The following is a 13,337-nucleotide window of genomic DNA, read 5'->3' on the forward strand; positions in this document are numbered from 1 at the left end:
CCGAGTCTGGCCTGTCCGAGGGCCTGACAAAGGCGTGTGTGAGGAGGAGGCTGGACCAGATGACCAGGCCGGAGAGGCAGACCGAGATCCCAAGCCCAAATGTGACCCAAGGGCGAGGGAAGCTACGGGGGGTTCTGCACAGGGGAATCGGGCTCTGATTTCCTAGTCCTGGCCCCGGGGGTGGGGGGGGCACCCACCAAACCGCACCGCCTGGTGAGTGAGGGGTTAAGGAAAACATTGGCAAGCTTCTCGCTGGCAGGAGATTTATAATATTTTTTAATATTGCTACAAAATTCAGTAATATTTTTAATCAACAAATACACACACACACACAGTAGTGTGTAAACACCATCTGGGCAGTACTCCCTGCACCAACAGAACCACAGTGGAGGCCCCCAGAGCCAAACGGGTCTGGGAAGTCGGTGCCACAGGCGCACTGGTCACTGGGCCGTCACAGCCGGCCAGATGGAGTCCTGTGTGGTCAGCGGATGGAGGGCCCCACCCAGCGCAGTGCAGGGAAGGAGGAGCCCACCCACACCAGCTGTGTGTCCCTGACCCCTTTCCTCACCTTCCCAGAGCTTTCCGTTCAGCACCTGGAAACGGGGCCCCGCAGGCTGGACTGACTGCCACACAGCTCAGGAATTAGTACTTTGGGGTCAGATGGGCCTGGGTTTGAATCCCAACTAAGCAACTTACTAGCTGTGTGACCTCGGGCAGGGGACTCCTTGCCTGAGTCAGCGTATTCGTCTGTGTCACGGAAACAACTCGTGAGGACCACACGGGGTGAACCACACAGGGCAGCAGGCACAGAGCGAACCACCACCACCGGCTCTCACGTGAAAGGCAGGCCACGTACAAACAGCCTTACGTCACACCAGGCACACGCCGGGTGCGTAAAAACACGAGAACCAGTCAACAGCACGGACAGTCAGGGGTCGCCGCTGAGCACTGTGACCGGCCGTTCCGTTCCGCACGCGGCCCCGTGACCTTGGCAGGCCTTTTCCCTCCTCCGCAAGCCGCACAAAGTTTAACTGGGCGGACTCTTCAAAGCGCCCTCCAAGGCTGACGTCCTGTGGCTCAGACGGGGACCTGCCCTCAGCCTGGAGTAACGCGGGGACTCCGTGCAGGCGGACTTTCCCCGCCAGCACTGTGGTGCCCGGGGCAGGCACCTGCACGAGTCACGCCAACCACGTGGAGCCCGGGAAGGGGTTCTCTCCTCCCACAAGCGCCGCGGCTGGAGACCTAACCCCCAGGGCTGGGACCAAATCGCTTCCCTCGCCCAAGAGCAGCTGAGTTCAGGGCAAGTTCCCAAAGAGTTTCCTTGTCAACCAGTTGGGCCTGTAAGTATCACGGCCGCCCCACGAGCAAAAGGCTGGGGAGAAGGCGCTGCTTTAAAAGTGCCATGGCCTTACCCATTTCTGGGCGCAGGAGAGGTGGCAGGACTGAGCAGAGCTCCCGACCCAACGGAGGGGAAGAGCCCGGTCACAGTCACCACAGGGCCACACCCTGCCAGCGTTGCCAGCTAGCATGATGGCCTGTCCCCCTGGCAGCAGCGCGGAGGCCAGCGCACTGGCCGTGGGCCGCGAGCTGCAGGGCGGGCTGCCCGGCTCCTGCTCCAGGGCCAAGGCTGCTCCCCTGACTCACCCCCAGGACGGGAGAAAAAGAGGTGCCACCGCTCAGCAGCCTCGTAGGCAGGCGGGCAGGGCTGGGAAGGGACGAGAGCCGAGCTCGCTGGAAGCTGAACCACCCCAGCCAGGTCCCAGCGTCTTGGCCACAGACACCCTTCCTGCGTGTCCTGACAACCAGAGAGGTCGTGACCCCGCGGCCCCTCTCCCTCTCCCGGCCTCCCTTTTCTCCGAGGCTCTGTGCCCCCCTCCCACCCCCCCTCACAAAACACCCTCCATTGCACCTGCTTCTCGTCACTCCCACCAGGACACAGGTTCCGAGGCAGCGGGGATTGTTTGGCTCTTGCTGTGTCTTCAGCGCCCAGCACACTGAGCTGCTCCAGTGCTCATCAAACACACGGACCAGGTAACACTGACCACAGGCCCGGGGCCGTCAGCGCACTGGTGCAGTGGAGTGTAGACACGGCAGCGAGAAGATCGTCCTCAAAGGCCCGTGGTCAGACAGGGGTAACACGGGCACATGGAGGACATGCGCTGAGGACTTCCAGAGGGGAAGGGCACGGGCACAGAGGGGCAGCACCCAGGGAAGTCCAGGGTTCTGCTCGCCGAGGGCCCGGGACGACAGGGGAGAGAGGCCGCGGGCCGCTGGGAGCAGACAGGACAGTCGGCAAAGCAGGACGAGGGGCTGAGCCCACAGAGGACCGGAGGCAGGAGGAGGAGGACGCTGCGGGGTGAGGGGAGCACACAGTGAAGCGGCCCGGCACCTGGGCACACGGGCGGCGAGCGGAGGGGTCTGCAGCGCCGTCCACACAGCGCGACCTCGTTCCTACATGAGGAGGGGAGGCACGCTGCTCGTGGAGGCTTAGGAGAGCCTGCAAGGATTCACAAGGAGATGGGGACAGCCGGCATGTAAACATAAGATGCATCCTGCGGCCTTAACGGAACGGATGAGGGGCAGGTGACAGCCGCTCGCTGGAGAGGGCGCGTCCTCCCTAAGCCCGGAACTGCTCTGTGTGCGCGGGTCCTGAGTCTGTCCCACAGCTCCGATCCACAGGAAATAGACACGTTACACGGGGAGTGGCAAATCTGGAGTAAGAAATTAGGAATCGGAGCGCCGGGGCAGGCAGACTGGAGAGAGAGTGAAATGTCCCCACACTCCGGAAGGGGCGACAGAGCTCAGGGCTGCGGGAGAAACTCAACCCAGCGGGTGACAGGGGCTCCCACGGAAAAATAGTGACGCAAACAGCCCAGCCCAGGTACGCAAGCACCTCCACCTGCCAGGCTCCCAGCCAAGCCCAGCCCATTTCACAGACGAAGGAGTGAGCACCAGGAGGGGACACAACTCACCCAAGATCACGGAGGGTCCTAAGTGCAGGGGCCAAGACCGGAGCCAAAGCCGGGCCCCTGAGAGGACGCTCAGTGCTGGCAGCCACGCGGAGCCACTCCATGGCGAGGGGACATGTCACCGGGCACACAGGAGGGCCAATCCAAGACAAACACGATCTGCCAATCGCCTTTCCTGCCACGTATGGTGCTTTACTGAGCCCGGGGTGGGAGGTGGAAGGGGGAGCACGCATGTGTTCACAAAACAGACAGCCTACTTGAATTAGTGAAATGGCAGTACGAAAATCAAGACCTTTCTCGTCTGAGAACGCTACTCATCTAGACACGTTTGAGAAGCCGCAAGGTGGAGGCTGGTTCCCAAGCACTGCTCTTTGCGTCAGGAAGCCTCTGGTGTTCACCAGGGGACCATCCTCACGTCCTCACGCGGGGGGGTGGGGGGGGGGGCAGAAGCCGCTGGCCCGAGTCAGCAGCCAGCGAGGCCTGCACGGCCGCCACTGCGGCCACGCACGCGCCGCCTTCCGAGCCCCCGCCGAGTGCAGCCTGCTGCCCTCGGCCTTCCTGGCCCACGGCTCCTCCACGCAGGCTGAGCACCAGCGGGTTCCACACCCGGCGTGTGCCCGTCTGTCAGCGGCCCCTGGGGCCCAGACACCTGACCCCGGGGAGGCGCTGCCCTCCTGTGACTCTAAGAAGATTCCTCTGCTTTGCCTGCGGCTGTTGCTGTGGAGATTTTGTTGGCTAGTCCTTCAGTTTTCTGTGAGCTGAAATTAGATCCACAGATTTAAATCCGAGTATCTGGACGAGAAGAGTCCTGGAGGCCCCCCCCAAAAAGGTGGCAACCACCGACGCCCACGGGGCCAGGCAGGTGACAAAAACAAATGAGGCGGGCCTGGCAGCAAAGCAGCAGTGCCAGGACAACGTGGCAAGGACAGGCGACAGCAAAGCCCCAGAGAGGGTGGCTACTTCGTAGCTCCAGCCAAGGGTCGCCACATGGAAACGTGGACCAGACTTTCAATTATTTTTCCCCCAAAAAACTAAAACTTGAATTGATGCAAAGCCTCCAAGTTTTAAATGTTGTCGATTAATACCACAAAGTTTCTGGGCTGATGGTTTCATCCAAGAAATATGGAGCCAGTAGCTTAAACCTCTGTTCAACGAGGATCTTGCTGACCTGAGCCCGGTTCCGGGCCACATGCTGGGGCCAGAGACCAGGAGACGAGGTCCTGCTCACGGGGCAGAGCTCCCCCAACCCAGGACGGTGACCAGCGACAGCACAGAGGGAACCCCTGAACTGGTCGCTAGGCCAAGGAGGAATTTAGCCAAGGAAGGGAGAGAGAACCCTGCAGACAGAGGAGCACAGAAGCTCGAAACAGCACGGCAGCACATGTCCTCAGTGAGGGACGGGCGGCGACAGGAGAAGGTGGCACCAGCATACAGAGGGCCTCAGGAGCCAGGCCCAGGAATCTGCATTGAACCTGGAGACAGCGGGAAGCACGTATGGGTGGGAAGTAAGCGGGTCGCACCTCAGCTTTAACCCTGAACGATCACTGACACCACCAGCTGTGGGGGGGCCGTCTCTGAGAGCGAGGCCGCTGGGCCTGGAAGGGAGGGACCTCCACTGGGACTGTCTGGATTTTATCCCCACTGCCTGAGAGCTGCTCAAAAGTAAAATGTACCTTTAAAAAACACATTACCGGGGCTTCCCTGGTGGTGCAGTGGTTGAGAATCTGCCTGCCAATGCAGGCGACACGGGTTCGAGCCCTGGTCTGGGAAGATCCCACATGCCGCGGAGCAACTAGGCCCATGAGCCACAATTACTGAGCCTGCGCGTCTGGAGCCTGTGCTCCGCAACAAAAGAGGCCGCGATAGTGAGAGGCCCGCGCACCACGATGAAGAGTGGCCCCCACTTGCCACAACTAGAGAAAGCCCTCGCACAGAAACGAAGACCCAACACAGCCAAAAATTAATTAATTAATTAATTTTAAAAAAATAGCTGAAACTTAAAAAAAAAAACACATTACCCTGCTAGCGCCAGGAAGTACAGATTTGTGGCAGGCAAGCATGTTGGGAGAAAGAACAATTTATCAGATGGGCAAGGGGAAGGTGGGGCGGGCCCGACTGAGATCAAGAGTTCCTGAGGATAAAGAGGAGAGGATTAAACAGAAGCAGCTGGAAGGGAAGACACAAGAGTTGTCATTAGATGCAGAGGAAAAGGGCACGTGGGATCAGCTTCCGGCGTGAGGACCAGCTGTATGGACCTTCACACGTCAGGAACAGGGAGAGTGGGAGAGGCAGCGGGGGGATGCAGTGAATCACAGGCGCCCAGGAGACTTGCAAGGGGACATGGCCAGCAGCATGGGGACACCTATGGTCTGGGTGTTTAAAACCCGGAGGTCAACAGCTCACAAGTGAGGACAAAAGAGATGGCCGGGGTGGAGCGCAGGAGGGCAAGAGGGCGGAACCTGGCAATGCTCTGCAGAGACGGCAGGTGGGATCTTGGAGACCAGGGCTGCTGCAGAAGACATGTGGTGACCTCCCTCCAGGGTGGAACCCACGGGGTCCAAGACCTCCCAGCGAGGCAGTGGACCCAAGATGAAGCTAGTAGGAGCCAAAGTCAACAACCCTCCTTACGTTTACGTTACTTTACGGCTTATCCTTGACACAGAAAGATCTTCAACACTGCACTGTGCACAGCCACAGGTACCAGGATGGAGTTTCATCTTACATGAGAGACACACCCGAGAGTCACCTGAGCTCTCACACCAGGTAAATGTCATCACTGGTTACGCCGCAGTACTACCCAGAAGAAATGTACAGGATGTTCAGATAAGCCCTAGCTGTCCGTGTACACGTCAGTCTGAGAGCCCCGAGCTGAGCGATAGGGGCACTGTCCCATCTTTAGGACGACCCTCACCCTCAGCAGCTGCGGGCCAGGTGGAGGGACCAAAAGTGCTCTGCTTCCCTACAGAATCGGCTCCTTTGTTTCCTCAGTAGCGGGAGATGTGGTGTTTTGGGAGCATCAAGGAGAACCCACCTGGAAAGTGCCCGGCCCCGGGACCGGTACCCAAGCCACGATGCCAGACTCCACCCCCAGATACAGATGTGTGCTCGCAGCAAAGCTGGGGAGAACTGGGCCATCCGACTCCCAGCTTTCTGAGTTGGCATTTCCTGTTGTGGCCCATCCATGGCGCTCACCAAACAGTCAGCCAGGTAGAGCACTGAGCAGGGGAAGAGTGAGGAGGACTCGTGGCCACGTCTGTCAAGGCACCTGCACTGAGAGCAGCCCTGTCCTGCACATAAGGAGGGAGACATACCCCTCTGAGAGTCAGGGCTCCAGGCCAGGTCCCCTGGGATCTCTTGTTCTCCACACTAACCCTAAGCAGTGAGCTAAGACGAAAGATGTGAGGTAAAGCAACACGATAAGGCATATCACACTGAGACATTAGAGATGCATGTCACTGGGCAACGGCAAGGTATAAAAGGAAGTTTGCTGCACACGTGTGGAACAAGTTTGTATCGAAGCCTCGAAAGAGTAAAAAGCAGTAGAGTAAGATTCTCAGGCTGCAGATCACCAGCGTGGGTAAAAACAATCAACAAGTCGTCCATCCAAGCATGTAATCCAACAAGCACCTACTAATGATCCAGAAGCAAATAAGTAAGAGCAGTCTCTGCACTCCACAAGCTTACAGAAGCAAAACAGGATATAAGGACAGAGAGGAAGAGGTGATGGAGAATATTAAAAGATAAAATCATCAATCTGATAAAGAGCAGCTATGAAAAACCTAGAGCTAACATACTCTATGGTGGAAGACTGAATTTTTTCTCCCTGAATTCAGCAGCAAGGCAAGGACATGCACTCTCACCACTTCTGCTCAGTACTGTACTGGAGATACTAGCCAATGCAACAAGGGAAGAAAAAGAAAGAAAGGGCATCCAGACTGGAAAGGAAGAAGTAAAACTGTCTTCATTTTGCAGACACCATGACCCCTACCCATATAAAATCCTAAGGAATCCACATACACAAAAAACCCTACTAGAACTAAAAAATGAGTTCAGCAAGATTGCAGGACACAAGATCAATATACAAAAATCAACTGTAGAAATCAACTGTATTTCCACATGCTAGCAGTGAAGAATCCACAAATGAAATTAAGGAAACAATTCCATTCATAATAGCATCAAAAAGAATAAAATACTTGGGAATAATTTTTAAAGAAATGCAAGATTTGTACACTGAAAGTATAAAATGCTGAGAAAAACTTTAAAAGATCTAAATAATTAAAAAGAGATTTCATATTCACATATTGGAAGACTCCATATTGTTAAAATGGCAATTCTCCCCAGAGTAATCTTACAGATTCAACACAAACCCCATCAAAATCCCAACAGGCATTTTACAGAAGTTGACAAACTGATCTTAAAATGTATGTGGAAGTGCAAAGGACTTAAAACAGCCAAACAATCTTGAAAAAAAGAACAAAACTGGAGGCTTATACTTCCCAATTTTGAAACTTCCCACAAAGCTTCAATAATCATGACAGTGTTGTACTGGCAAAAAGACAGACACATAGCACACAGATCAACGGAATTCTCAACAGAGTTGAAGTCAAGAAATAAACCCTAAACCCTTATGATTATGATCAATTGATGTTCACCAAGGTCCCAAGGTAATTCAAACAGGAAAAGGACAGTCTTTTCAACAAATGTAGTTTGAGAAAATTAAATATTTCAAACAAAAAAAGATGGATTTAGAGCAGAGTTCAACAAGCTCTAGTGCTTGAGCCAAATCCAACCCAACACTTGATTTTATAAATAAAGTTTTACTGGAACATAGCCACACCCATTCATTTACATATTGTCTATGGCTGCTTTCACCCTAAAATGGCAGAGTGATTTGTCAACACGAGTTAGAGCCTTACTTCACATCATACACAAAAATTAACTAAAAATGGATGACAAACTTAAGTATAAAAGCCAAAACTCTTAGATGAAAACATACGAGAAAATTTCTATAACCTTGGGTTAGACAAAGATTACTGGGATATGATGCCAAAGCCCAATCACTAAAAGAAAAAACTAAGTTAAACATCATCGAAATTACAAATGTTTACACTTCAAAGACACCATTAAGAAAAAGAAAAGACAAGTCACAGATTGGGAAAAAAATATCTGCAAATTGTAACATGATAAAGGGCTTATAACTCAATAAAAAGGACAAACACCACCATCAAAGGCTATTAAAAGTGGGCAAAAGATTTGAATACACATTTCACCAAAAAACAAATATATCTGGGTGGCAAATAAGCACATGAAAAAACATTCAACATGAATAGTTATTAGGGAAACACAAATTCAAACCACAATGAGATACCACTTCACACTCACTAGAATTGCTATAATCAAAACGATGATAAGTGTTGGTGAGGGTATGGAGAAACTGGAACCCTCATATACTGCTGAGGGGGATGGAAAATGGTACAGCCACTTTAGAAAACAGTTTGGCAGTTTCTCAAAAAGTTAAACCTAATAATTCACCAAAGTCATAAACAGAATGACCCATCAATTCTACTCTTACGTTATCTATCCAAGAGAAATGAAAACAAATGTCCACAAAAAAACCTTATGTACAAATGTTCACAGCAGCATTATTCATAATAGTCAAGAACTGGAAACAACTCAAATATCCATCGTTTGACTGAATATACAAAGTGCAGAATATCCATACAATGAGATGCTATTCGGCAATAAAAAGGAACGACTAATATATACCACAACGTGGAGGAGCGAACACCAAGAACACTGTGCTAAGTGAAGGGAACTAGACATGAAAGATACATGATGTATTTCCAAGAAATGTCCAGAAAACGCAAACAACACAGAGGCAGAAGGCTTAGTGATTACCTGGAGCTGGGAGTGGGAGTGGGGAGTGACTGCAAATAGGTACAAGGGAACTTTTTAGGCCTCGTAAATGTTCTAAAATCCCACTGTGAATGACGGTTGCTCAACTCTGTAAATTTGCTTTAAAAAATCCCCGAAATGGTGAATTTTACATGTAAAATACATTTCAATAAAGCCATTTTTGAAAGTCACTATCATCAGATAAAATCTTTCCAAAGCTCCACCCCTGAATAGAGAACCGCAATGTTGCCTCCAGAGAAACGTGTAAACAGCCCTGCATCACCCATCTAGCCCTCATCACCTGGCCAACTTTCTCCACCATCCCAACCTCTGTGTGGCTGCCAAGCACACAGGCTATGGAGCCGGAAAGTTTGAGCTTCCAGCTCCACCACCAACTCGCTGTGACGGGGGGGTTCCTTCACCTCCTTGAACCTGCTTCCTCACCTCTGCATGGGGATGAGATCTCACGAGGTCAGCCTGGGGACCAGGTGACACAGTGCCCTGAAACCACTCAGCCCAGAGCAGAGAAGCCTCTCCCCGCTGGCCCAGGCCCGTCATCACCGTCACCTCATCCGAGCAGCATTGTCTGACCAGCCCCCCTGAGCAGGAAGCCCCATCACTCTTCGCGTCCTTTTTGTTTTCTTCATGGCACTTGCAATTCTTTCTTATTCTTCTGCCTCTTTCTCTTGGTCAGTTCCCCCTCCTGGGATGAGGTTTCCATGAGGCAGGGCCCTGTGCATTGTCCCCTGTAGTCTCTGCCAGGCCAGGCCCAGTTCACAGTGAGCACTTGCTGAGGTGGCGGTGAAGCGGTACCCACACGTCGGGGACACATGGCCTCTCTGGTGTGGGCACACGGGGTGCTGTCCCTTGTGTCCCACGACCTCCTCCGAGACCTTCCCCTCAGCAGTGGTCCAGACTTGCCTCCCATGGCAATGAATGATGGTAAAGGTGGTATAGCCCTGAGGGTGAAATGAGCCTGGGACACAGCTAGAGCAGCAGCCTTGGGAAGTGACCTGGGAAGGAGAGCGGGAGCCAAGTGGTTGGAAGAGGCAAAGGCTGGAGAACAGGGGTCTGCATGTTGACATGCAACCAACTTCAGCTGAGTCACCAAAGATGGTTGTGCAGGGGCAGAGGGGACAGTCACCCGCAGGATGTTGTGGCCATGTGTGTACCTCCTCTTACTGGAGGATGAGATGAAACATACTGGTTGAAATGAAATCTTTATGTATTTCACACATGCTTGCTCTGAAAAACAGGTGAATATAATTGCAGCTTTTTGCATTAATTAAATTTCTTTTACCTTCCTCGGAATTAGGGCTTGAACTCACTATGTAAATTTATGCAAATAAGTATGCAAACTAGCAAGGCCCTGGCATTTAATTTTAAGGAAACTAGAATGCTTTCCAGGACCAGGCCAGGGGCATTAAATACAAGAGGTCTTTAAGAATATTTAACTTCAGACTTCCCCGGTGGCACAGTGGTTAAGAATCCGTCAGCCAATGCAGGGGTCACGGGTTCGATCCCTGGTCCGGGAAGATCCCACATGCCGCGGAGCAACTAAGCCCATGCGCCACAACTACTGAGTCCGTGCTCTAGAGCCCACGAGCCACAACTACCGAAGCCAGTGCGCCTAGAGCCCATGCTCTGCATCAAGAGAAGCCACAGCAATGAGAAGCCCATGCATCGCAACGAAGAATAGCCCCCGCTCTCCACAACTAGAGAAAGCCCGTACACAGTAACAAACACCCAACGCAGCCATAAATAAATACATTTATTAAAAAAAAAAAAAAGAATATTTAACTTTCTCTGAAGGAGCGGGCAGATGTTCTTCTTTGGCACACACCCTCTATACCTTCTATTAAATTAACTTCTCGTTTGGTTCATCCAATGATCTTTTCTAGTGATTTTCACTCACCTGCTTAAAGACAAGGTGGACTTCCCAACCCTTGAGTCACTTTGCTAGCAGGAAAAACCTTACACCAAACACTGCACTGCCATCACCTCCTTTCTCTGGTATCCCTCTCAAAACAGGCACACGAGTGGATGGAAAGAAGGATGGAAGGATGGAAGGATGGAAGGATGGAAGGATGGAAGGGGTCTCAGAGCATGGGGCGGTGCCCCCAACTGTATGCCTCTAGACAAGTTCTTTATTCTTTCTGATGAGTTTGCCCAAAGCTCCCTCTAGTTTTAACAATCTCTGGTAGAACTAAGCATGGCACCAGCACCCTGTCAGGACAGCTAGAGGCTGTCACAGAATTTTCACACTGCCTTGCATATCACTGGGAGCATGCAGGGGAAGTTGGAATCGTGAAAAAAGGCTATTTCTTGTACCCAAAAAGATCTGGGTTAAAGTCCCAGAAGTAACACCTTGGACAAACTCCTTAACCTCTCTAAGCCTGATTCTCCATTTTTAAAGAGAATTTGTACTTTGCAGAACTGCTAAGAGAACTAGAAATAAAATGTGCCTGTCTGATATAAAACCCGAAAGAGATGATGCTCCTCTGTCCACTTAGAAGACGTTCCCACCACTGTAAAGCAATTATACTCTAATAAAGATGTTAAAAAAAAAAAAGAAGACGTTCCCTTAGAAGACTCTGACTGACTGAACTTTCCAACACTCTCCAAAGCAGGTGACAACAGTGGGAGAGCGCCCACACAGAGCCTGGGGCATCTTTCTAAATTCTGATTCGGCTACTGCCTCTCACCTTCCAACGTGAGCGGAGCCGTCTTCTCTCCATTTTGACTTTGCCCCAAGCCAGGTCAAGACTGGATAACACCTAGCAAGTACCAAATATGCTAAGTAGGCACGCTAAGAATAGAGGCTCCCACAAAACACTCTGTATTTTTTCTGAACACGTGCACACACATCATCTTATCCAAGGCAGCACCTAGGATTATCACAGCCTGCCCCCGTTTTTGAAAAGATGTGGTGATTGAGACTCAAAAGATAAGTTGTTCACCCCAGGTCACACAGCTAATGAGCAACTATCCAGAAGTCAGACCTTCTGATGTCCATTTCTTTTCTTTTTTTTTTTTTTTTTGGCCACACCACGTGGCATGTGGAACTTCCCCGACCAGGGATCGAACCTTTGCCCCCTGCAGTGGAAGCACAGAGTCTTAACCACTGGACCATCAGGGAAGTGCCCTGATGTCCTTTTCTGAGCCAGCTCCCTAATTAACTAATTCACCTATGCCAGGTTCTGTGCATTCCATGGACACTTGGTGCCTGCTTCACTGGGGTTCGTCCATTTAATCACTCAGCAATGGTTTACAAAGCACCCACTACGTGCAAGGCAGAGGTGCAGGAGGAAGCATTCAATGAGCAGTCCTTGGAGTCCCGCTGAGCGCAATCCCAGCTCGCTGGCTTGTTACCTAGGTGACCCTGGGTAAGTACTTCATGTCTCAGTGCCTCGCCTGTCCTCCATCCATAAAATGGGCAAACAGAATCTGACCTCTCAGAGAGCTGCTGAGAATTAAATGACAGGGTACCCGTCAAGGGTTTAGCACAACCCACGGCCCCCACTAAGCACTCAAACGTGAGCTGCTTTTATTCTTCCTCTAGAGTCTGGGGATAGAGTCTGCAGTCACACAAGAGCCTTGGCCTCAAGCAGCTTACACTGCGGCCGGAGACACACAAAGAAGTAAAGCATCAACAGAAGTTTCAAATGGAGATGAGCGAGCGCTACGACAAAAACCAGTGTGCGACCGCGGGGATGGGCAGGCACTCTGGACTGAATGGTCAGGAAAGGATCCTCACGTGAGACCTGAACTACAAGAACGCAAGAGCGGATATAAGGCAAACTGGGGGCGCGAACACAACCCGTGCGGAGATCGCGAGTCGAGCAGGCCGGCACCTCGAGGGACAAGGAGGCCCTGAGGCCAGCAAACAGGGGCGGGGGGGACTTGGGGGGACTGGCACGGGAGGTGGTCAGTCAGGTCAGCAGCGCGGCTCCGGAACCCAAGGGGGGGCGGCTCGTTGTCCTCGTACACGCTTGGGCGTCCGCAGGCGGCGAGGGCACAGGATCAAATGTCCAAGGCGCACCCGGGCAGGGGTCCAGGTAACGAGGCCCCGCCCCCCGGCCTCCGTCCGTCCTCCCACCCTGAGGAAGCCAGGCCTGCGGCGCCCTCCGAACTCGCGGCCCTCTCGCGGCGAGCGACGGCAGACGCCTCCACGCCCGCCCGCCGGCCGCCCGCTCACCCGGATGCCCTGCAGCACCCGGACCCGCTCCTCCTGGTCCATTCCGAAGTACGCCCTTCGACCCTCGCGGCTCTCGGCGCTGCCCATGGCGGGAGGGGGCCCGGTGCGCCGGCGCTTACGGGACCGGCGACACCTGCCAACAAGGCCGCGTCCTATTGGCCGCAGTTCGGGGCTCAGCCAATCGCGGCGCGGGTCGCGGGGCATTGTGGGGGCTGTAGTCTCGCGGTGGCCGTCCACTGGACCAGGAGCACGAGGCGCTGCGCCCAAACCCAGAC

General features: G+C 52.7%; 1 protein-coding gene across 2 annotated transcripts in view; it reads right to left on the reverse strand.

Annotated features, from left to right (window-relative positions):
• CHCHD6 (coiled-coil-helix-coiled-coil-helix domain containing 6) overlaps positions 1-13,281 on the reverse strand; it is a 130,419-nt gene extending 117,138 nt beyond the window's left edge. For both annotated transcript variants that reach the window (XM_082414029.1, XM_082414028.1), the window contains exon 1: positions 13,063-13,281. In XM_082414029.1, the coding sequence (XP_082270155.1) occupies positions 13,063-13,266 (204 nt within the window). In that variant the 5' untranslated portion in view covers positions 13,267-13,281. The remainder of the gene's footprint in view (positions 1-13,062) is intronic.
• Positions 13,282-13,337: the final 56 nt, after the last annotated feature.

This window comes from Balaenoptera physalus (genome assembly GCF_965194825.1).
Source record: "Balaenoptera physalus genome assembly, chromosome: 11".
Classification (NCBI taxonomy): domain Eukaryota; kingdom Metazoa; phylum Chordata; class Mammalia; order Artiodactyla; family Balaenopteridae; genus Balaenoptera; species Balaenoptera physalus.